This window comes from Zophobas morio, unplaced genomic scaffold (assembly GCF_036711695.1).
Source record: "Zophobas morio isolate AGI-343-1 ecotype UQ-CSIRO unplaced genomic scaffold, CSIRO_AGI_Zmor_V1 ptg000041l, whole genome shotgun sequence".
Classification (NCBI taxonomy): domain Eukaryota; kingdom Metazoa; phylum Arthropoda; class Insecta; order Coleoptera; family Tenebrionidae; genus Zophobas; species Zophobas morio.
The window spans coordinates 95365-120289 of NW_026972146.1; the positions used below are offsets into that span (position 1 = coordinate 95365).

At 32.5% G+C, this 24925-nt stretch overlaps 2 protein-coding genes across 3 annotated transcripts in view; one reads left to right on the plus strand and one right to left on the minus strand.

Moving 5' to 3' along the window:
- Rdgc (retinal degeneration C) overlaps window positions 1–24925 on the minus strand; it is a 142567-nt gene that overhangs the window by 76590 nt on the left and 41052 nt on the right. For both annotated transcript variants that reach the window (XM_064071561.1, XM_064071562.1), the window contains exon 2: window positions 18873–19126. In XM_064071561.1, the coding sequence (XP_063927631.1) occupies window positions 18873–19107 (235 nt within the window). In that variant the 5' untranslated portion in view covers window positions 19108–19126. The remainder of the gene's footprint in view (window positions 1–18872; window positions 19127–24925) is intronic.
- On the plus strand, window positions 6950–10614 carry LOC135140972 (uncharacterized). Its single transcript, XM_064071732.1, has one exon. The coding sequence runs from the start codon at window positions 7258–7260 to the stop codon at window positions 10594–10596; it is 3339 nt and encodes a 1112-aa protein (XP_063927802.1). The 5' UTR covers window positions 6950–7257; the 3' UTR covers window positions 10597–10614.

Sequence of the window (24925 nt, forward strand, 5' to 3'; positions counted from 1 at the left end):
TTGTGTCAAGTTCGATCGTTGGGAAATTTTTGAGTTGCTTTGGAAAAATAATGTGGACGTTGATATCTCCGATGGTGATGGGATTAATAGCCTTCACTGGGCTGCAAAACGTGGGCATTTAAAGATGGTCGAGTTACTGGTGAACAAATGTGACAGATTGATTTTCGAAGAATCCATAGCTGGAGCTATGCCTTTGCATTTCGCTGCACAGAATGGGCACAATAAAATCGTGGAGATTCTCTTAGAAAACGGAGCTGACGTTGATAAGCCGGACCACTACTTCGGAACACCTCTGCGTTGGGCAGCTTCGGAAGGTCACGTCAGTACTGTGGAACTACTACTAGAAAAGGGCGCCACCCTCGAGACAATTAACGGAATGTCGGCGTTAGACTTTGCTAAATACAAGATCAAGTGATTTTCAATTGTAAAACAAGTAGATTCTATATTTAGTGCAATTTATCATAAATACAGGAATTCTTGACAAAAATATGTTCGTTTTAATAAAAATCACTCATTTCTACTAAGTAGAAAAAACGAGGGACAATGCAGGTAATCGCAGTATTCTGAAACATGTAGGTATTGAATTTAGAAAGTTCCAATCTTGATTATAGCTGTTTAAACGACAATTTAAAAACTGCCTTGGTAATATTGCACTGCTATGATTAGTACGTCATATCTTATCAAATCCGGTTTAATGTTATCCATAACACATACTTTGTGGAAAATACGGTAATCGAGAGAAAGAATGCGGTTTACGTTGTGTGTGTTTTAATTGTGGTTTGTTTTTAACGGAAAAAGCGATTTTTACGTTAAAATGGATGGTTGTTGTGAGCAGAAACCGAATAAGCTAGATGTAAGTCAGTTTTCAAACATTTGGGGGTATTTATGTTGGTGTTTTTGTGGCGTTTGTGTCTTTGTCTAAGTGTGTTTGATATAAAAAAATGTTTACGACAACATCTGAACCTTTAAAATGCTAATTAGTTGCATGGTTTCTCTAATCAAGAAATAAAAAAAAAACCGATCGATTTGTATGAAAGTGTTGGCACCTGTTATCTATCGTGAAATAGTTTGACCTTCGTAGATTAAAATTTATAACAATACGATTATCTTTTATCTGCAAAAGTTGGGTGATTTTTGAAATATTTACGATTTCTTGCAGAAACCTCAAAAAACGACAAGTCATGAAGACCAAAAGTACGAAATCCTTCTCCCAGCTCTGTTCACTCTCTTCTTTCTCGAAGATGACACCATCAGAAACTTCGTTCTTAGAAGCGATGTGCAGAAATTCGGTTCTTTTGGCGATCTTATTATCACCCTGTACAAAACCGACGACGAAGAAAGCTACGCCTTCCAAGTCAAACACAAAGAAAAGCAAAACTGCGTCTTAAGCCCCAGATGCTTAGAATCCGAAACCAAAAGCGACTTCGCTGTTTTAAAGTACTGTGAAGAATTCAGCGGAATCGAAGAAAGGGAAAAGTACTCTTTCATTACTTACACCAACGCGTATTTTAATTCAGAGGACGTGAACGAAGCCGGTTGTTTTGATATAAACTGCTGCGATAACTCTCCTGGGAAAAAATATTTCTACAAGCCTTCGTCCGACAGCGCAAGAATTTACAATTTTCGTTCGAACACCAAGACCAAGACCACGAGTTTGGCGACCAAACAAACCTACGAGAGTTTTTTGGAAAGGTTTGTTCTTTACACGTCTCAGCAGAATTGGCGCGAAGTCCAAGAAGCGGTCCTCGAGAATTTCCAGAGGATGTTTCGTACGTCGGATCGATCAGCAGCTTTAGAATATATCGATTATTTCAAAAACTGGAAGCTGAACGAGTACACAAACGTCGAACTAAACAGAGAAGAGTTGGTGATCAAGATTCTGGATTTGATTTTGACACCTCACGTGGTAGCACCGTCCAATTGGAACGAAGATTTAGCTTTACTAGAAAGAGGGTTTGCCAAATTCGACTTTGTGTTAACGAGTGACTTCAGCGATGAAGAACTCGCAACTATTGTTTCCCCTCCAGAGTTCGAATCGGAGGAAGAGGTGATGCGTTTGGCGAAAGATTTGAAGTTTTTGACGAAGAACGAGGACCAGTTTTCGGACTCTAAACACGAAATGGAGGTGAAGCACAAGATTGGTTATTACCGAAAAGGGAAACCAATTGTCGTTAAAGTGCACGAGGGGAATGTAGACACGATTTTCGCAACGGTTTCAAAGTTTAAGAAGACTGGATATGCTTTGCATTTTATTTTCGCTGGGAACAGTCAAGTCGTGAAAGAAAAATTATCCGGTTTTACGGTGTTTGAAAGCTTGTACGACCTGATGAAGCTACACAAGGAGATCTATGAAGAAATGGTGAAGGAAATGAAGATTTTTCTATTTGGAGAGAAATATTTGTATTGTGACTTTTTTGACAAAGAAGAAATCGCAACGCAGATGACGATAAAGGACATTTTTCGGATGTTGGCAAGCACTTTCATCTTGACCATAAACAAAGAAGTTTTACCCGAACCTTACATACCAAGATTTTTGTCGAAGACGCTCGTCAAAGTCGAGTCTATGGACGAATTCCGTAACGATCTTCTCGTTGTTAGTCTTCGTTTACATTGGACAGTTAAAGATTTGTTGGAAAAACGCTTAGGTTTACCTTTCGAGATAACCTGGAGATACCTTGAGTCACCACCATCAACTCCCCACATTCTTTGGGATTCATTCGGGTCTTTCGACGATTTTGACAAAGTCGTCAAGAAGAATCCATCAATGAACGTCCACTTTTTCGAAGCGCACGATGAACAACGTCTTCAATGGTTAGCAAGCAGTGGTAGCCTTAAACAGGTGAAAAAGTGTGGAGTTTCCAAAGAAACATACGTGGATGAGTACACAACTTTGCAGGAATGTAATAATCGGATTAACGTCATCACGGCTCCTGGTGGAATGGGAAAGTCCGAAATTTTGAAGAAATTCAAAAGCTTCTGGCCATCGAAATTTTTCCCAGTTTTAGTTAATTTAAAAGAACACAATGACTTCTTCGATAATGTACACGAAGACGAGGAAACACTCGAACATATTTTGTTTGACACAAACGACGATTTGTTTTGGTCGGAGATTAAGAAAAATTTTGCTAAGAGAAAGAAAATCATGTTCTTTTTGGACGGGTTGGACGAACTAGAGCACGAAAACATCGACGCTGCTTTAGATCACGTAAAGCGGTTGTCCGAAATGGGTTTTACTCTTTGGTTGACTTCTAGACCTCACCTGGAAGAGCTCATCGAGAACAAACTGAATGTTCTTTGTAGGAATATTCAAGAGTTCAGCGATAAAAATCAAGAGGACTATATTAGGGAGCGGTTGAAGCAAAGTCCAAATGTTGACCAGTTAGTGAGTGGGATTTTTAAGAATATTGACACTATTGTGGAAAATAGAGTCATTTTAGACGTTCCAATGCAACTTTACATGATCACAGAAATTCTGAAGGAGTCGCCGGATATAAGCGACAATATTTTTGTCTTGACGAAGATGTTTCGGAATTTTTGTATCGGAAGATATCGGCACTTTTTGAGAAAAAACGACTGCGAACACTGGAAACCGCTAACAAAAATTCTTAGTGACAGTCTCCGGTATCGTTTCAAACAGTATCAGATTGCCGCCCTCAAATCCTATTTTACGAGACAAGAATTTCAGGTTTTTAATATCGATTTGGATAACTCGTGTTTTGAAGAGATAGAAACAGAAAGCGACTTTCTAGGAATCATTTTGAAGATTAGCCCTGATGCGGTGGTTTTTCATCATAGCACGACTGCCACGTATTTCGCGGCGTTATACCTTGCCGAGAACTATTCCAAATATGGGGAATTTCTACAAGCTACGCTTTTCAAAAAAGAACAAACCCATTTGCGACTATTGTTTGACTTGGTTCTTGCTGAAAACTCACCAACCCACGTAGCCGTTTTGTACAAAAACGTAGAAGCATTGAAGAAGTACAAAAATGACATCCACTCTGTAGACAAAGGAGGTCGTTCCACTTTACACCTTGCTTGCTCCTATGGTGTCACACGCGTCATCATTGAAGACAACCTAAAAAACGAACACCAAAGTAATGACCATTTCAACAAACTGAGAAAAAGGGATAACGAATACCGGAAAATAATAGAATTTTTGCTAGACAACCAAGTCGATCTACTATCAAAAGACTTCGTCTACCAATGGGACAGTCTAAATTTCGCAGAAACCACACTCTCGATTCTTCCTTTCGACGTAATTTTGGAACGCACCGACTCAAAAATCGAAATGAAGGACAAAATACTCAATTTAGACCAAATAAAACACAAACCCCTCAACATTCTTATCTGCAGCGCCATCTTTTCCTATCGCCACCTCTTCAAATTCTTGTTTGAAATTACACAACTCAAACCCGAAAACACTACACAAATTCTTCACAGTGCTGCTTGTTTCAACAACTTCAAGATTGTTAACATCATGATGGACTACAAAGTTGATATTCAAATTGACACCAAACGTGGAAAAACGATTTTGCATCAAGCTTGTGCCATGGGTCATCGGGAACTGGTGATGTTCCTTCTCTCCAAAGGAGCGCAGGTTAATGATGTCGATGAGTATGGTCGGACACCTCTTCATCTAGCCGCTCTTAATGGACAACTTCAAACTGTTGAAACGTTTTTGAAACATGAAGCATCTCTTGATTGTGTGGATAAATTCGGTCGAACACCATTGTATTTTGCTGTGGAAAAGGGGCACGATGAGGTGGTTAAGTACTTAGTGGATGAAGCTCACGCTAACTTTAGCAGGAAAGCTTGGAATGGATGGGGTCCTCTTGAGTTAGCCATCATGCAAGGAAATGTAAACATCGTTCGGTTCTTGCTAGAGAAAAACGTGAGTGTTGATGGTGTAGATGACTATGGTATGAAACCATTACATTTGGCCACCAGACAGTCAAACCTTGAAGTACTAGACATGGTATTGGAGAGATTTAAAGATGTTGATGACTGGTGTACTGACGGTCGCACAAGTTTACATTTCGCCATAAAAAATGGTAATGTTGCCTTTTGTGAGTACTTATTGGAGAAAAAAGCTTGTATAGATGAACGTGATGAGAGGGGACGAAGTTGTTTAGACTATTGTGTCAAGTTCGATCGTTGGGAAATTTTTGAGTTGCTTTGGAAAAATAATGTGGACGTTGATATCTCCGATGGTGATGGGATTAATAGCCTTCACTGGGCTGCAAAACATGGCCATTTAAAGATGGTCGAGTTACTGGTGAACAAATGTGACAGATTGATTTTCGAAGAATCCATAGCCGGAGCTATGCCTTTACATTTCGCTGCACAGAATGGGCACAATAAAATCGTGGAGATTCTCTTAGAAAACGGAGCTGACGTTGATAAGCCGGACCACTACTTCGGAACACCTCTGCGTTGGGCAGCTTCGGAAGGTCATGTCAGTACCGTGGAACTACTACTAGAAAAGGGCGCCACCCTCGAGAAAATTAACGGAATGTCGGCGTTAGACTTTGCTAGGTACAAGACCAAGTGATTTTCAAGTGTAAAATGAATAGATTTTGTAGTCAGTGTAATTAATCGTAAATAAAGGGATTCTTGACAAAATATGTTCGTTTTAATAAAAATCACACATTTCTACTAAGTAGAAAAAACGAGGGACAATGCAGGTAATCGCAGTGTTCTGAAACATGTAGGTATTGAATGTAGAAAGTTCCAATCTTGGTTATAGCTGTTTAAACGACAATTTAAAAACTGCCTTGGTAATATTGCACTGCTATGATTAGTACGTCATATCTTATCAAATCCGGTTTAATGTTATCCATAACACATACTTTGTGGAAAATACGGTAATCGAGAGAAAGAAAGCGAGTTACGTTGTGTGTGTTTTAATCGTGGTTTGTTTTTAACGGAAGAAGCGATTTTTACGTTAAAATGGATGATTGTTGTGAGCAGATACCGAACAAGCTAGATGTAAGTCAGTTCTCAAACATTTGGGGGTATTTATGTTGGTGTTTTTGTGGCGTTTGTGTCTCTGTCTAAGTGTGTTTGATATAAAAAAGAGTTTACGACAACATCTGAATCTTTAAAATGGTAATTAGTTGCATGGTTTCTCTAATCAAGAAATGAAAAAAAAACCGATCGATTTGTATGAAAGTGTTGGCACCTGTTATCTATCGTGAAATAGTTTGACCTTCGTAGATTAAAATTTATGACAATACGTTTATCTCTTATCTGCAAAAGTTGGGTGATTTTTGATATATTTACGATTTTTTGCAGAAACCTCAAAAAATGACAAGTAATGAAGACCAAGAGTACGAAATCCTCCTCCCAGCCCTATTCACTCTCTTCTTTCTCGAAGATGACACCATCAGAAACTTCGTTCTTAGAACCGATGTGCAGAAATTCGGTTCTTTTGGCGATCTTATCATCACCCTGTACAAAACCGTCGAAGAAGAAAACTACGCCTTCCAAGTCAAACACAAAGAAAAGCAAAACTGCGTCTTAAGCCCCAGATGCTTAGAATCCGAAACCAAAAGCGACTTCGCTGTTTTACAGTACTGTGAAGAATTCAGCGAAATCGCAGAAAGGGAAAAGTACACTTTCGTTACTTACACCAACGCGTATTTTAATTCAGAAGAAATGAACGAAGCCGCTTGTTTTGACGTAAACTGCTGCGATAACTCCCCTGGGAAAAAATATTTCTACAAGCCTTCGTCTGACAACGCAAGAATTTACAATTTTTGTTCGAACACCAAGACTAAGACCACGAGTTTGGCGACCAAACAAACCTGTGAGAGTTTTTTTGAAAGGTTTGCTCTTTACACGTCTCAGCAGAATTGGCGCGAAGTCCAAGAAGCGGTCCTCGAGAATTTCCAGAGGATTTTTCGTACGTCGGATCGATCAGCAGCTTTGGAGTATATCGATTATTTCAGAAACTGGAAGCTGAACGAGTACACAAACGTCGAACTAAACAGAGAAGAGGTGGTGATCAAGATTCTGGATTTGATTTTGACACCTCACGTGGTAGCACCGTCCAATTGGAACGAAGATTTAGCTTTACTAGAAAGAGGGTTTGGCAAATTCGACTTTGTGTTAACGAGTGACTTCAGCGACGAAGAACTCGCAACTATTGTTTCCGCTCCAGATTTCGAATCGGAGGAAGAGGTGATACGTTTGGCGAAAGATTTGAAGTTTTTGACGAAAAACGACAACCAGTTTTCGAACTCTAAACACGAAATGGAGGTGAAGCACAAGATTGGTTATTACCGAAAAGGGAAACCAATTGTCGTTAAAGTGCACGAGGGGAATGTAGACACGATTTTTGCAACGGTTTCAAAGTTTAAGAGGACTGGAGATTGTTTACATTTTATTTTTGCTGGGAACAGTCAAGTCGTGAAAGAACAATTATCCGGGTTTACGGTGTTTGAAAGCTTGTCCGACCTGGTGAAGCTAGACAAGGACATCTATGAAGAAATGGTCAAGGCAATGAAGATTTTTCTATTTGGAGAGAAATATTTTTATTGTGATTTTTTTGACAAAGAAGAAATCGCAACGCAGATAACGATAAAGGACATTTTTCGGATGTTGTCAAGTACTTTCATCTTGACCATAAACAAAGAAGTTTTATCGGAACCTTACATACCAAGATTTTTGTCGAAAACACTCATCAAAGTTGAGTCTGTTGACATAATTTCGAACGATTTTCTTATTTTCAGTACTAACGACCACTGGCAAGTTAATAAATTATTGGAAAAACGCATATCTAAACCTTTTGTGTTAACGAGGGAATATCTTGAGGACACACCATCAACTCCCTGCGTTGTTAGCCATTTTAACGTGTCTTTTGACGATTTTGAAAAAATAGTACAGATGAATCCATCAACCAATGTCCACTTTTTTGAAGCACACGACGAAGAATATTTTGAGTGGGTAGCGTCAAGTGGTAGCGTTAAACCAGTGAAAAGTTGTATATTTTTCAAAGAAACATACATCGACGAGTCCACAACTTTGCAGCTATCTCAAAATCGGATTAACGTCATCGTCGCTCCTGCTGGACGGGGAAAGTCCGAAATTTTGAAGAAGTTGAAAAATTCCTGTTCATCGAATTTTTTCCCAGTTCTAGCCAATTTAAAAGAACACAGCGACTTCTTCAAAAATGTACACAAAGACGACGAAACACTGGAACATTTTCTGTTTGACGCAAACGACGATTTGTTTTGGTCGGAGATTAAGAAAAATTTCGCCAAGAGAAAAAAAATCATGTTCTTTATGGACGGGTTGGATGAACTACAAGACGGAAACATCGACGCTGCTTTGGATCACGTAAAGCGATTATCCGAAATGGGTTTTACTCTTTGGTTGACTTCTAGACCTTACCTGGAAGAGCTCATCGAGAACAAACTGAATGTTCTTTGTAGGAACATTCAAGAGTTCAGTGATAAAAATCAAGAGGACTATATTAAGGAGCGGTTGAAGCAAAGTCCAAATGTTGACGAGTTAGTGAGTGGGATTTTTAAGAATATTGACACTATTGTGGAAAATAGAGTCGTTTTGGACGTTCCGTTGCAACTTTTCATGATCACGGAAATTCTGAAGGAGTCGCCGGATATAAGTGACAATATTTTTGTCTTGACGAAGATGTTTCGGAATTTTTGTATCGGAAGATATCGGCACTTTTTGAGAAAAAACGACTGCGAACACTGGAAACCGCTAACAAAAATTCTTAGTGACAGTCTCAGGTACCGTTTCAAACAGTATCAGATTGCCGCCCTCAAATCCTATTTTACGAGACAAGAATTCCAGGTTTTTAATACCGATTTGGATAACTCGTTTTTTGAAGAAATAGAAACAGAAGGCGACTTTCTAGGAATCATTTTGAAGATTAACCCTGATGCGGTGGTTTTTCATCATAGCACGACTGCCACGTATTTCGTGGCGTTATATCTTGCCGAGAACTATTCCAAATATAGGAAATTTCTACAAGCTGCCCTTTTTAAAAAGGGACAAACACCCTTACGACTTTTGTTTGATTTGATTCTTGCTGAAAATTCTCCAGCACACGTAGCCGTTTTATACAAAAACGTAGAAGCGCTGAAGAAGCACAAAAACAACATCCACTGTGTTGATAAAGGAGGTCGTTCTGCTTTACACCTTGCTTGCTCCTACAGTCTCTTTATTGCCATGGTTGAAGGCAACTTCAAAAACAAACAAAACTTAAACAAACTTAGAAAAGACGATGACGAATCCCGGAAAATAATAGAATTCTTACTAGACCACCAAGTCGATCTACTGTCAAAAGACTCCGTCTACCAATGGAACAGTTTAAATTTCGCAACAGCCACATATTCCTTTTTTCTTTTCGACGTAATTTTGGAACGCAACGACCCAAGATTCGGCATGAAAGACAAAATACTCAACTTAGATGTAATGAAAAAAAAACCTCTCCATGTTCTAAAGTACTGTGCTTTCTCTTCCTGGCGCCACCTTTTCAAAGACCGCTTTGAAATTACGAAACCCAAGCTCAATGATACGATGCAAATTCTTTTCTTTGCTGCTTTTGTCAACAACTGGGCAATTGTTAACATCTTGATGGACTACAAAGTTAATATTCAAACTAACACAAAATGTAGAAGGGCGATTTTGCATTTAGCTTGTGCCATGGGTCGTTTGGAACTCGTGATGTTCTTTCTGTCGAAAGGAACTGATGTTAATGCTGCCAATAAGTATGGTCGGACACCTTTGTATGTTGCTGTGGAAAATGGTCACGAAGAGGTGGTTAAGTACTTAGTGGATGAAGCTCACGCCAATGTTAACAAGAAAGCTTGGGATGGATTGGGTCCTCTTGAGTTAGCTATCAAACAAGGAAATGTCAACATGGTTCGCTTATTCCTAGAAAAAAATGTCGATGTTGATAGTACGGACGGATATGGAATGAAACCGCTACATTTGGCCGCCAAACAGTCAAACCTTGAAATCCTAGTCATGGTATTGGAGAGATCTAAAAGTGTAGATGTTCGGACTAGTAACAGCCGCACAAGTTTACACTTCACTGTAGAAAATGGCAACCTTGCTTTTTGTGAGTACTTATTAGAGAAGAAGGCTCGGGTAAATGTATCCGATGAAACCGGAAAAAGTTGTTTGTTTTTGGCTATTATTTTCGGACATTGGGAAATTTTTGAGTTGCTGTTGAAGCATAACGCGAACGTTGACGCCTTCGACAATGAGGGAACTAATTGTGTGCACTGGGCGGCAGAACATGGACGTTTGAAAATGCTCGAGGTACTAGCGAACAAAAGTAAAAGAGCAATTATTGACGAAAAGTGCATGAATGGAAGTACCCCTTTACACTGGGCTGCACACAAGGGACACAATGCTGTCGTCGATTTTCTCGTAGAAAAGGGAGCCGATGTTGATGAAGACGACGACTACTCAAGGACTCCTCTGTGCTGGGCGGCTTCGGATGGTCATGTCAGTACCGTGGAACTACTACTGGAAAAGGGCGCCACTCCCAGGACCATCAGCGGGATGTCAGCGTTAGACTTTGCCAAGTTCAAGTGTAAAATGAACCAAGATTAAACGAAATCTTACTATTAATCGGCGTTTTTTTCAAATAATATTTCCGACTTAATGAATTTCCTTAGATCACTCCGAGCACTAAAGAAATGCTCCACTTGACTCTTAATTGCGAACAATTCCTTTGAGCTCTCAATAAAATAAAACTTTCCTAAAACAAAAAAACCAACCTCATTTATAGCTATCGATTCGTCGTTCATCGATCGTCCAGCAACAGATGAAGTTATAAGTAATTGAATAATTGTCTTATCGAAGCCCCTCATTTAACAAGCGGCATTTTCGTCATGCGAGTCAACAGTGATTTTCGAAGTATTGATTGCCACATTGTTGCAGTATGTTCCAGTTAATCCAATTACCGATTCATATTCCAGTGTTTAAACAATGCCGGCGAGTTCTTTGATCAGAAATTTTATTAAGGCAGCTTTGCTTTGTGACAACTCGTATCGCTTAAATTCCGCGTTTTCACAATAATCAAATTTCTGCCAACAACAAACCTGAAGTGTTCGTTGTATTGTCGAAAAATCTCATATGAGTTTGTTGTTTTGGGTGGATTTTTCACGAATAATAAGAGGTACGTTTTCAAAGACTTTATTGAAAACGCGGTTCAGACCGCTGTCTTTGCGAGCGGCTATTTTTTTTAATTTTAATAAGTTCATAACAAGTTGCAGCCGAAGAACCAATTTGTTAATGGTTCGAGAAAAGAACGCTTGGCTGGTCCATGGAGGAAACAAAAAGTAGTTTTTCATTATCGACAGATCGCCGAACCCCTCCTTGGTTAATTCCGGGGCATTTCCCATGTGGCGCGAAAATATCGTGCGTAATGGCTTTTCATTGCGCACGCTATGCCTAATTGAATTTTAATTAGTGATGCGATTCCCGCTAGGAAAAGTTGACACCTTAATTTAATCATCTAAACGTTTGCGCTTCGGAAGTTCTGTATCAAATATTGAAAATCGCGACCTGAAATATTACGTTTCAACTTCGTAATTTGATACAGAGTCTTCACTTTGAATTTAGTTATAATTTAGTTCGTGAGGGATTAAGCGGATTCCTATTTCTAGTTGTGTTTCGGAGCGGTTTTCTGAAAAGTTCTACGTCGGGTGCAATTTTATTACACGAGATTTTATTTTGCGACTGCGAAATATTCAAAGCTGAAGTATTACTTAGTTACTTAAAAATATCCGTCAAAGTGTTTCTGCAATAGGGGTAGAAGTGAGGGCGTAACGTGGAACAAATCGACGGAAATCAGCTTGAAATTCGAGCTTTTCCCAGCGACGGTATTATTTTACGCACATATTTTATTGAAAATGTTCTGCCTGCCTAAAATGCGTTAATTATTTGCTGGATGATATTGTCGACTGACGGGATTTTAGCGTGGGTTCTAATGATGATCGAACTCCGCGGAGTTAACAGCTTTCGTTTATAAGTTATATCGAACTCCGACTGCTAGCTATCAACAGTACGGTGTGTTAAGTGGGATTTATAAACTTGCTGTTGATGTTGAAGCGCCCGTTGCAGTTGCTGTTTCCGCTGACGTTGCTTTTAGAGGTGAAAATTGTCATTTATAAACTCCGTTGACAAGTTGCCGTTGATAGTGACTTTTGTGTTTTAAAGGGGCTGTAGAAGAAACGTTGATTACTCCAAAATTTACCATTTTAGACGTGTTTTAAGATTCTTGTTATCGAAATAAGTCTCACATCGTCGCCTCAGAACTTGTTTGATCTGCAGACCATAGCGCACTCAAGCTAATATCGACTCTAAGCGATTTATCTACTAAGTGAATAAAGTTATTTAACATCTTAAAACATTATGTTCCCGAATGACAAAATTAACATTTCAAATTGTATTATCAAATCGTAAAACGTTTACCCAAGAGTTGATGTCATCTTACATTTTGTCGAATCAGTGTTACTTAAATGTTAAAAAGTAGCATTGGCCTGGATTTGTGGTTTATAAATCCGCTTTTGAGATTTTTCGGCTTTTCGATTTCTCGATTTTTTAATTTCATATGTTTCAATTTTTCAATATTGGACTTTTTCGATTCTTCAAATTTTCGATTCCTCAATTTTTTTCATTTTTCGAGTTCTCAATTTTATGATTTCTAAATATTTCGATTTTTCAATTTTTTCAAGTTTTGACGTTTTTAAATTTTCAGTTTTCCGATGTCTCAATTAATCTTTTTTGTATTTTCCAATCTCTCGACTTTCGAAAGTTTCGATTTTTCACTTCTTCAATTTTTCGACTTTGCCTTTTTAGTTTTTCGATTTCTCAAATTTCTAACTTTTCAATTTTTTGGATATTTCTTTCAGTTTTGGGATTTATCAATATTTCAATTTTTCGACTTTTCGATTTTTGGACTCCTGGACTTTTTCATTTCTCGATTTTTTACTTTTTGGATTTTCAGTTGTTCGTTAAACTTTAGATTTTTAAATTTTTCGATTGATTTATACTTCTATTTTTCGATTTTTCAATTTCTCGATTAATCAATTTTTCAATTTTTAACTTTTTTTTGGGCTTTGAACTCCTCGGTTTCTCGATCCTCTGATTTTTCGATTTCTCGATGTCTCAGTTTTTGAATTTTTCGATGTTTCGATTTTTGGATTTTTCGATTTTTCAATTTTTCTAAATTTTGGAGTTTCGATATCTCGATTTGTCGATTTTTCAGTTCTCCAGTGTATTTAAATTTTTCTAACTTGGACGTTTCTGAATTTTCATTTTCCCGATTTCTCAATTTATCTATTATTTGATTTTCCCATTTCTCGACTTCCCAAAGTTTAGATCTTTCAGGTTTTTGATTTTTCAATTTTTCGATTTTTTAATTTCCCAATTTTTGGATATTTCGTTCAATTTTTTGACTTTTCAGTTTTTCGATTCTTCAGTTTTTCTCCTATTTTTCACTTTTTCGAGATCTGAGTTTTGGGAATTTTTAGTATGTAAATTTTTCGAGTTCTGGATTTTTCGATTTCTCGACATTTTGCTCTTTGGATTTTCGATTTTTCGTTTTTAAAGCTTTAGATTTTTCAATTTTTCGACTGTTTTGTACGACGATTTTGCAATCTTTCTGCTTTTCAATATTTTAACTTTCCAATTTTTAAAAATCTAGGTTTTTCGATTTACCGAGTTTTCAGTTCTATACTTCAATTATCTGAATTTTTAAATTTTCGATTTTCCAGTTTTTCATTTTTAAAATTTTTCGATTTTTCAATTTTTCGATTTTTCGATTTATGGAATTCAGATGTTTCGATGTTTCGATTGTTCAATTTCTCGATTCATCAACTTTTCAATTTTTAACTTTTTTTCTCAGCTTTCGACTTGTCGATTTCTCGATCCTCTGATTTTGAATTTTTCGATGTTTTAGATTTCTCGGTTTTTCGTTTTTTTATTTTTGGGCTTTTCAATTTTTCGATTTTCCAATTTTTCGATGTTTCGATTTTTCAGTTATCCGATTTTTCAATTTTTCGATTTTTTCAATTTTGAAGTCTCGGTTTCTCGATTTGTCGATTCTTCAGATTTTCGATTTTTAAATTTTAGATTTTCGAATTTTTATTTTTTGATTTTTTGATGTCTGGATTTTTCGATTTTTCAATTTTACGATATTTTAATTTTTTTGTATTTTAAATTTTAGATTTTTCGATTTTTCAGTTCTTCAATGTTTTTTAATTTTTCAAATTTGGACGTTTCTGAATTTTTTTTTTCAGCTCTTCAATTTTTAGTTATTTTTTTAATTTCTCGATTTTTCAATTTTTTGATTTCTCGATTTATCGAATTCAGATGTTTCGATTGTTCAGTTCCTCAATTAATCAATTTTTCAATTTTTAACTTTTTTCTGGGCTTCGACCCCTCGATTTCTCGATCCTCCGATTTTTCGAATTCTCGATGTTTTAGTTTTTCAATTTTTCGATTTTCCAGTTTTTCGATGTTTCGATTTTTCGGTTATCCGATTTTTCAATTTTTCAATTTTCTAAATTTTGGAGTATCGATTTCTCGATTGGTCGATTTTTTCAGTCTTTGAATTTTTAAATTTTAGATTTTCGAATTTTTATTTTTTCATTTTTTTGATGTTTGAATTTCTCGATCCTTCAACTTTACGATATTTTAGTTTTTCAATTTTTTTAAATTTTAGATTTTTCGATTTTTCAGTTCTTCAATATTTAAAAATTTTTCAAATTTGGACGTTTCTAAATGTTCAGTTTCCCGATTTCTCAATTAGTTTATTTTTTTATTTACCCATTTCTCGATTAGCTTCGATCTTTCAGGTCTTCAGTTCTTCAATTTTTCGATTTTTCAGGTTTTTGATTTTTCAGTTTTTCGAGTTGGGTTATTTGACTTTTCGATTTCTCAATTTTTTAATTTTTTAATTTCCCAATTTTTGTTTCGTCAATTTTTTTTCGAAAATTTTATGATTTTTCAATTTTTTGATATTTGAGTTTTGGGATTTTTTAGTATTTCGACTTTCCGATTCTTCAAGTTCTGGATTTTTCGATTTCTCGACATTTTATTTTTTGGATTTTCAATTTTTCGTTTGTTAAACTTTCGATTTTTCAATTTTTTCAATTTTTTATACTTCAATTTCACCATCTTTTAACTCTTTAGCTTTTAAAATTCGATTTCTCGAGTTGTCAGTTCTTCTACATATAATTTCTAGATTTTGAAATGTTATTTTTTTTGATAATTTCATGTTTGGATTTCTCAATTTCACAATTTTTCCATATTTGAATTTTTCAGTGTTTTAAATTTTAGATTTTTCGATTTCTCGAATTTCAGTTCTTCTAAATTTCTATTTTTCAGTTTTTCGATTTTTATATTTTAGATTTTCGAATTTTTATTTTTTCATTTTTTGATGTTTGAATTTCTCGATTTTTCAATTTTACGATATTTTAATGTTTTAGTGTTTTAAATTTTACATTTTTCGATTTTTCAGTTCTTCAATATTTTTTAATTTCTCAAATTTGGACGTTTCTGAATTTTCAGTTTTCTGATTTCTCAATTACCTAATCAATTTTTTGATTCTCCCATTTCTCGACTTCCCAAAGTTTCGACCTTTCAGTTTTTCAGTTATTTAATTTTTCAATTTTTCGATTTTTAAAGTCTGCGATTTTTCAACTTTGCTGTTTTGACTTTTCGATTTCTTAATTTTTCAATTTTTTAATTTCCCAATTTTTAGATATTTCGCTCAATTTTGTGACTTTTCAGTTTTTCGATTCTTCAATTTTTCTCCTATTTTTCAATTTTTCGATATTTAAGTTTTAGGATTTTTTAGTATTTCGACTTTCCGATTTTTCTAGTTCTGGATTTTTTGATTTCTCTACTTATTACTTTTTGGATTTTCAATTTTTCGTTTTTTGAACTTTGGACTTTCCAATTTTTCAATTTTTTAAATTTTGAATTCTCAATTTCTCAATTTGTCGATTTTTCAGTTTTTCAATTTTGATTTTTCGATCTTTTAGTCCTTCAATGTTTTTTAATTTTTCAAATTTGGACGTTTGGTTTCTCGAATTTCAGTTCTTCAAAATTTCTATTTTTCAGTTTTTCGATTTTTAAATTTTAGATTTTCGAATTTTTAGTAATCTTTAGTACTTTTTAATTTCTCAAATTTGGACGTTTCTGAATTTTTCAGTTTTCCCATTTCTCAATTAATCTATTTTTTGATTTCCCCATTTCTCGAGTTACCAAAGTTTTGGTCTTTCAGTCCTTCAGTTTTTCAATTTTTCGATTTTTCGACTTTGCTTTTTTCACTCTTCGATTCTTCAATTTTTCTGTTTTTCAATTCTTCGATTTTGAGTTTTGGAATTTTTTAGTAAGTATTTCGACTTTTCGATTTTTCGAGTTCTGAATTTTTTGATTTCTCAACTTTTTACTTTTTGGATTTTCAATTGTTCGTTTTTTAAACTTTAGATTTTACAATCTTTCGAGTGTTTTATATTTCGATTTATCTTCCAACTTTTCGATATTCTGACTTTTCAGTTTTTAAAATTTTAGGTTTTTCGATTTCTCCAGTTCTTCCACATATAATTTCTCGATTCTGAAATTTTAGATTTTCGAATTTTTAATTTTTGATTTTTTGATGTTTGTATTTCTCGATTTTACAATTTTACGATATTTTAATTTCTCTAAGTTATAAATTTTAAATTTTTCGATTTTTCAGTTCTTCAATGTTTTTTAATTTTTTAAATTTGGAGGTTTCTGAATTTTTCAGTTTTCCGATTTCTCAATTAATCTGTTTTGAATTTCCCATTTCTCGATTTCCCAAAGTTTCGATCTTTCAGTTCCTCAGTTCTTCAATTTTTCGATTTTTCAGGTTTTGGATTTTTAGATTTTTCGATTTTTTAAGTTTGCGATTTTTTGACTTTTCGATTTCTCAATTTTTCATTTTTGGATATTTCGTTCAATTTTGTGACTTCAGTTTTTCTGTTTTTCAATTTTTCTCCAATTTTGCCATTTTTCCATGTTTGAGTTTTTTGATTTTTTAGTATTTCGACTTTTCGATTTTTCGAGTTCTGGATTTTTCGACTTCTTTCCTTGTATACTTCAATTTCGCAATCTTTCACTTTTCGATGTTTTAACATGTCAATTTTTAAAATTTTAGGTTTTTCGATTTCTCGAGTTTTCAGTTCTTCTACATATATATAATTTCTCGATTTTGAAATTTAAATTTTTTTGATTTTTTCATGTTTGGATTTCCCGATTTTACAATTTTTCGATATTTGAATTTTTCAGTGTTTTACATTTGAGATTTTTCGGTTTCCCGATTTTTCACTTCTTCAAAATTTCCATTTTTCAATTATTCGATTTTTTAATTTTGCCATCTTGGTTTTTCGATTTTTAAAATTGTTGGACTTTCCGATTTTTAGATTTCCCGATTTTTCAAGTTTTCAATTTCTATATTTTGCATTTTTTCCTTAGTTGTATACATAATATTATTTGAACAGCACGATTTTAAAAACATATTTTTAATTTTTTGTAAAGAAATAAATATTTTGCAGTTAAGCTCCGCCCCCTTGGTTCACGGCGAATAAAAAAATCATCAGAATTGAGACAGGGTGGGTGGGCGGGGCTTAGATTTTGTCTTTTCGTTTTAATATGTGTAGACCTTTTTTCACAACTGAAACTTGCAAAAATCTACCATTTTTATTACCATGTTTTAAGTTTCTTGTTGTGAAAAGATGGCTATGTAAATTAAGAAAAAAAAAAAGGCAAACAATGTCCCCCTACTTCAGGACATTTTCCTTCAAGCTGGCAGCACTGCACGCTACCGTAATTTGATTGGTTGAAAACCTAACGTCAACGGCAACGTCAGCGGTAAATTTATAAATCGACCTTTAATATACAACTTCTTCAGTGGGTAATTTTATAAGCTTCGACAGAAAAACAGTCTGTTCCGTCGCTTCACAATAAGAGTAATCGTGGAAGATAAATGGCAGAATTACGTGCTGTATTTGTTAAATTAGCGCTGGCATGTCTGCACTTTTTGTCCAGAAATCGTCTCCAAGCGGGGCTTTAAATTAATTGCTCACATTTCTTCATAAACGAAACGCGAGTCGCCTTTCTTTCCAGTGTGTTCGTGAATAAAATGTGACACGAACGGCCGTAAAGCCGTGCTTGCAATGACAAAACAGATTTAATTAAAAAACTTTTGATTGTAATTCCTGGTGAGTTAAATTGATATGGAAATGCCATAGAATCTCGGTCAAAATATTTACAAGTCAATTTTGCGCAGACAACTTAAATGATTATTTCTACTGGAATTAGGAAAAGTTGTACGTAGATTGGAATGATTACATTTCGGCCCGTGTCGGGTCGAAGTTTCAGCCGAGTTATGAATTTTTAAAGTGCAGCGTAACGAGTTTTAACAGTTTTTTCTTAACCGCGAATTTCCGCTCCGTAATTGGACGTTGCGTTTTCGAGTCACGCGTCCTGATTACGGATAACTCCGTAATTCACTTTCCTAAGCTAATTTTTGTTTGAGCGATTTCGCGCCCCACTTGAGTTATTTCATCTTCGGGTGAGCACGACATCGGAGACACGTTATTAACTCACGAGTTAAACAATATTTTTATGGGGGATAATTCACGAAGGAGCTACTTATAAACTCGGGAATTTATGGCCTCCTCATGATAAGTTTGCGCCACGGGACATTTACTTGCCTTGCCCTTTAATTTTTTCCGCCGCCGGCTTCACTGAACTCGTAAAAATGATTAATAATAATAGGCGGACAGGACTCATTAATTCGGAATGTTCGAGTAAATGAAAAGCGCCCACGACGGGGAGGAAAGACTCACTGCGCTCGATTTTGGTCATGCTCATGTCGTCCTTCTTGAGGCAGCACAGGATCTTCTTGGGGATCATGTGGCTGAAGCATTTTGATTTGGTCTTTCGAGCGCGGGTTCTTAGTGGTCGGTCGTTTTGCTGGATTTCTATCTCGATGGATCTTGAGCTTGAGGTTTCTTCCTCGTAGGCGGTGCTTCGGCGGCGGCGTCGTAAGCAGCTGCACTCTTTGGACTTGGAGGCACCCATGTTACATTGTATGTTGAGCCTGAAAGCAGATTGATCAAGTTGAACAAAAGTAAAAAATTGTATTTTTTTTAATAAAAGTTGTTTATGTAATTTGTTTATAAAATTTTTATATTGTTTATTTATAATTTCTTATGAATTCGTTTATAAATTTGTTTATATAAATTGTTTCTATACTTGTTCACAAAAATTGTTAAAAAATTGCATATTTATAAATTTCTATATTTATATTTCTGTTTATTTACAAATTTGTTTATTTATAAAATAGAATAAAAAATTGTTAACGAAATTTTTTCACAAGAATTGTTATACAGAGTGTTAAAAAATAGCGCACCAAGTCTATGACACGTTGTTTAGAACCATTTATGAAGCAGACTAAAAATTATTTAAAAAATTCTTTTGTCCAAATATAGAAGATATGGCCTTCCAAATTTTTTTTCTTTTTCGAAAGTTCACGATATTTTATTTCACTACTTTGTGTTGGGTATTTGAAATCGATTGGAGTTTCATTATTTAAAATAATTTTGGAGCCTTCTTGTCGTTATTTATTCATTTTATAACATTACAAAAAACTTAAAAATTGTTTAGGATGAATCTGATAACACTGGCTACATTGTTACATTTTTTGATCTGTTTAACTTATTCTATCGATATTTTGTTTTCATAAGTGAACGTCAACAATTTTTGAATGATTTTTTCCGAACTTTTTCGACTTGCAAATTTAATCATATAACGTTGAGTTCGTTTCTAAAATATTGGCCCAAAACGATTAGCACCCTATGTTTTGGAATTCAGCTCGTCGAAATACATCTCCCAGATTTTTTTGAAAATTTTTAAGAAACTTTGCCAAAAGTTCAATTTTCCACACCCTCTCCTATGAATTTTTGTCATTTTTCAAAGTACCGTCGAAATTCACCAAAATATTCTTTTATTGATTTTTATCTGAGAAGTTTTTTTTGGCTTTATTTATTCTACAATTTCAACCATTTTTCCATAATCACGTGACAAATTTTCAGACATGTATTTAGAAAATTTGAATACATATTTCGAAAATATTAGTCCGAGTCCATCAACACCCTATGTTTTGGGATACAACTCGTCGAGATCTATCTTACAAATTTTTTTGAGAATTTTTAGGAAACTTCGCCGAAAGCTTAATTTTTCTATACCCTCCCCTATGAATTTTTGACGTTTTTCTGCGATTATTTCGACTAGAGTTGTTTACAAATTTATTTGTAAAATTTATATATAAAATTGTTTATAATGTTTGTTTATAAAAATTATTGTTCATATCATTTGTTCATTTATAAATTTGTTAGTTTTGTTTATAAAAGTTGTTTATGTACGAATATATTTTTTTCCTCCAGAAATTTGTTTTAAAAAATTTTCTCTTCATCAATTAATAATGTTCGTTTATTGTTTATAAATAGTTTATATAATTTGTTTATAAAAATTAGTTATTATATGTTCAAAAGTAAGTTCAAAAAATTAAGGGATAACATGATTTTTGTCGAATTTTCTCGACTTTTAAATGTAATCCTGTATCGTTGAGTTGGGGCGCCATTTTTTGAACAGCCTATATAATTTGTTTAACAAAAATAGGTTGCTTGTCAATTTGTTTGCAAATTTATTTATAAAATTGTTTATATTGTTTATTCATATCATTTGTTTTAAAAAATGTTCATTTATAAATTTGTTTATAAATTTGTTGGTTTGGTTATAAAATTTGTTTATGTATGAATATATGTATTTTTTTCTCTAGAAATTTGTTTTAAAAAATTCTCCCTTTATCAGTTAATAATGTTCGTTTCTTGTTGTTTATATATAGTTTATATTATTTGTTTGTAAAATTAGTTATTATCTGCTCAAAAGTAAGTTCGAAAAATTAAGCGATAACATGATTTTTGTCGAATTTTCTCGACTTTTAAATGTAATCCTGTATCTTTGAATTGGGGCGCCATTTTTTTAACACCCTATATAATTTGTTTAATAAAAATAGGTTGCTTGTCAATTTGTTTGCAAATTTATTTATAAAATTGTTAATATTGTTTACTCATATCATTTGTTTTAAAAAATGTTTATTTATAAATTTGTCTATAAATTTATTAGTTTTGCTTATAAAATTTGTTTATGTATGAATATATTTTTTTTCTCTAGAAATTTGTTTTAAAAAATTGTCCTTTTATCAATTAGTAATGTTCGTTTGTTGTTTATAAATAGTTTATACAATTTGTTTGTAAAAATTAGTTATTAGGTATCTGTCCAAAAGTAAGTCCAAAAAATTAAGCGATAACATGATTTTTGTCGAATTTTCTCGACTTTTAAATTTAATCCTGAATCATTGAGTTGGGGCGCCATTTTTTGAATACCCTATATAATTTGTTTAACAAAAATACGTTGCTTGTCAATTTGTTTGCAAATTTATTTATAAAATTGTTTATATTGTTTATTCATATCATTTGTTTTAAAAAATGTTCATTTATAAATTTGTTTATAAATTTGTTGGTTTTGCTTATAAAATTTGTTTATGTATGAATATATGTATTTTTTTCTCTAGAAATTTGTTTTAAAACATTGTCCCTTTATCAGTTAATAATGTTCGTTTCTTGTTGTTTATATATAGTTTATATTATTTGTTTGTAAAATTAGTTATAATCTGTTCAAAAATGTGTTCAAAAATTTAACTGACAGCACGATTTTTGTCGAATTTTCTCGACTTTTAAATGTAATCCTGTATCGTTGAGTTGGGGCGCCATTTTTTGAACAGCCTATATAATTTGTTTAACAAAAATAGGTTGCTTGTCAATTTATTTGCAAATTTATTTATAAAATTGTTTGTATCGTTTATTCATATCATTTGTTTTAAAAAATGTTCATTTATAAATTTGTTTATAAATTTGATAGTTTTGTTTATAAAATTTGTTTATGTATGATTTTTTTTTCTCTAGAAATCTGTTTTAAAAAAATTGTCCCTTTATCAGTTAATAATGTTCGTTTGTTGTTTATATATAGTTTATACAATTTGTTTATAAAAATTAGTTATTATCTGTTCAAAAATGAGTTCAAAAACTCAACCGACAAACACGATTTTTCTCTAACTTTCTCGACTTGTATGTATAATCATGTGGCGTTGAGTTGGTGCGCCATTTTTTGAACACCCTATATAATTTGTTTAACAAAAATTGTTTACTTGTCAATTTGTTTGCAAATTTATTTGTAAAATTTATATATGAAATTGTTTATAATGTTTGTTTATAAAAATTGTTCATATCATTTGTTTTAAAATATGTTCATTTATAAATTTGTTTGCTTTGCTTATAAGATTTGTTTATTCACGAATATTTTTTTCTCTAGAAATTTGTTTCAAGAAATTGTCCGTTTATGAATTGATAATGTTCGCTTGTTGTTTATAAATAGTTTATACAATTTGTTTATAAAAATTAGTTATTATCTGTTCAACAATGAGTTCAAAAACTCAATCGACAACACGATTTTTCTTGAACTTTCTCGACTTGTAAATTTAATCATATAGCGCTGAGTAGGTGCCCCATTTTTTGAACACCCTATATAATTTGTTCAACAAAAATTGTTTATTTTTCAATTTGTTTAGAAATTTATTTATAAAATTGTTTATATTGTTTGTTCATATAATTTGTTTTAGAAAATGGTCATTTATAAATTTGTTTATAAATTTGTTAGTTTTGCTTATAAAATTTGTTCATGTATGAATTTTTTTTTCTTGATAAATTTGTTTTAAAAAATTGTCCCTTTATGAATTAATAATGTTCATTTGTTGTTTATAAATAGTTTATATAATTTGTTTGTAAAATTAGTTATTATCTGTTCAAAAATGACTTCGAAAGCTTAACCGACAACATGATTTTTGTCGAATTTTCTCGACTTTTAATTTAATCCTGTATCGTTGATTGGTGCGCCATTTTTTGAACACCTTATATAATTTGTTTAACAAAAATTATTTATTTTTCAATTTGTTTACAAATTTATTTATAAAATTGTTTATAATGTTTGTTTAATGTTTTAAAATTGTTCGTATCATTTGTTTTAAAATATGTTCATTTATAAATTTGTTTATAAATTTATTTGTTTTGCTTATAAGATTTGTTTACTCACGAATTAAAAAAAAAAACTCAACCGACAACATAATTTTTCCCGAAATTTCTCAACTTTTAAATTTAGTTATGTATCGTTGAGTTGGTACACCATTTTTTTTAAACACACTATATAATTTGTCTAACAAAAATTGTTTATGAATTAATTTTTAGAAATTTATTTGTAAAATTTACTTATTAAATTGTTTAGATTTTTTGTTTATAAAAATTGTTCATTTCATTTCTTTTAAAAATTATTCATTTATAAATTTGTTTATAAATTTGTTTATAAAATTTGTTTATTACGAATTTAATTTTTTTCTTTATAAGTTGGTTTTAAAAAATTGCCCCTTTATCAATTAATAATGTTCATTTGTTGTTTATAAATAATTTACACAATTTGTAGACATTAGTTTATCTGTTCAAAAATGTGTTCAAAAACTCAATCGACAACACGATTTTTCTCGAAATTTCTCGACTTGTAGTAAATTTAATCCTGTATTGTTGAGTTAATGCGCCATTTTTTGAACACCTTATATATTTGTTTAACAAAAATTGTTTACTTATCAATTTGTTTATAAATTTATTTATAAAATTGTTTATAATGTTTGTTTAATGTTTTAAAATTGTTCATATCAATTGTTTTAAAATATGTTCATTTATAAATTTGTTTACAAATTTGTTTGTTTTGCTTATAAAATTTGTTTATTTTTGAATTAAAAAAAAAACTCAACCGACAACATGATTTTTCTCGAAATTTCTCAACTTTTAAATTTAGTTTTGTATCGCTGAGTTGGTACGCCATTTTTTTTAAACACACTATATAATTTGTTTAAAAAAAATTGTGTATTAATCAATTTTTACAAATTTATATGTAGAATTTACTTATAAAATTGTTAGTAAAAATTGTTCATATCTTTTGTTTTAAAAAACGTTGATTTATAAATTTGTTTATAAATGTTTTTCTTTTGTTTATAAAATTTGTTTATTTACGTATCAATTGATAGTGTTCATTTGTTGTTTATAAATAGTTTACACCATTTGTTTGTAAAAATTAGTTATTATCTGTTCAAAAGTAAGTTCCAAAAATTAAGCAATAACATGATTTTTGTTGAATTTTCTCGACTTTTAAATGTAATCCTGTATCGTTGAGTTGGGGCGCCATTTTTTGAACACCTATATAATTTGTTTAACAAAAATTGTTTACTTGTAAATTTGTTTGCAAATTTATTTATAAAATTGTTTATATTGTTTATTCATATAATTCGTTTTAAAAAAATGTTCATTTATAAATTTGTTTATAAATTTGATAGTTTTGTTTATAAAATTTGTTTATGTATGATTTTTTTTTCTCTAGAAATCTGTTTTAAAAAAATTGTCCCTTTATCAGTTAATAATGTTCGTTTGTTGTTTATATATAGTTTATACAATTTGTTTATAAAAATTAGTTATTATCTGTTCAAAAGTAAGTTCCAAAAATTAAGCGATAACATGTTTTTGTCGAATTTTCTCGACTTTTAAATGTAATTCTGTATCGTTGAGTTGGGGCGCCATTTTTGAACACCCACAAATTTGTTTAACAAACATTGTTTATTAATCAATTTTACAAATTTATTTTATAAATTTATTTGTAAAATTTACTTATAAAATTGTTTATATTATTTGTTTATAAAAATTGTTCATATCATTTCTTTTAAAAAATGTTCATTTAT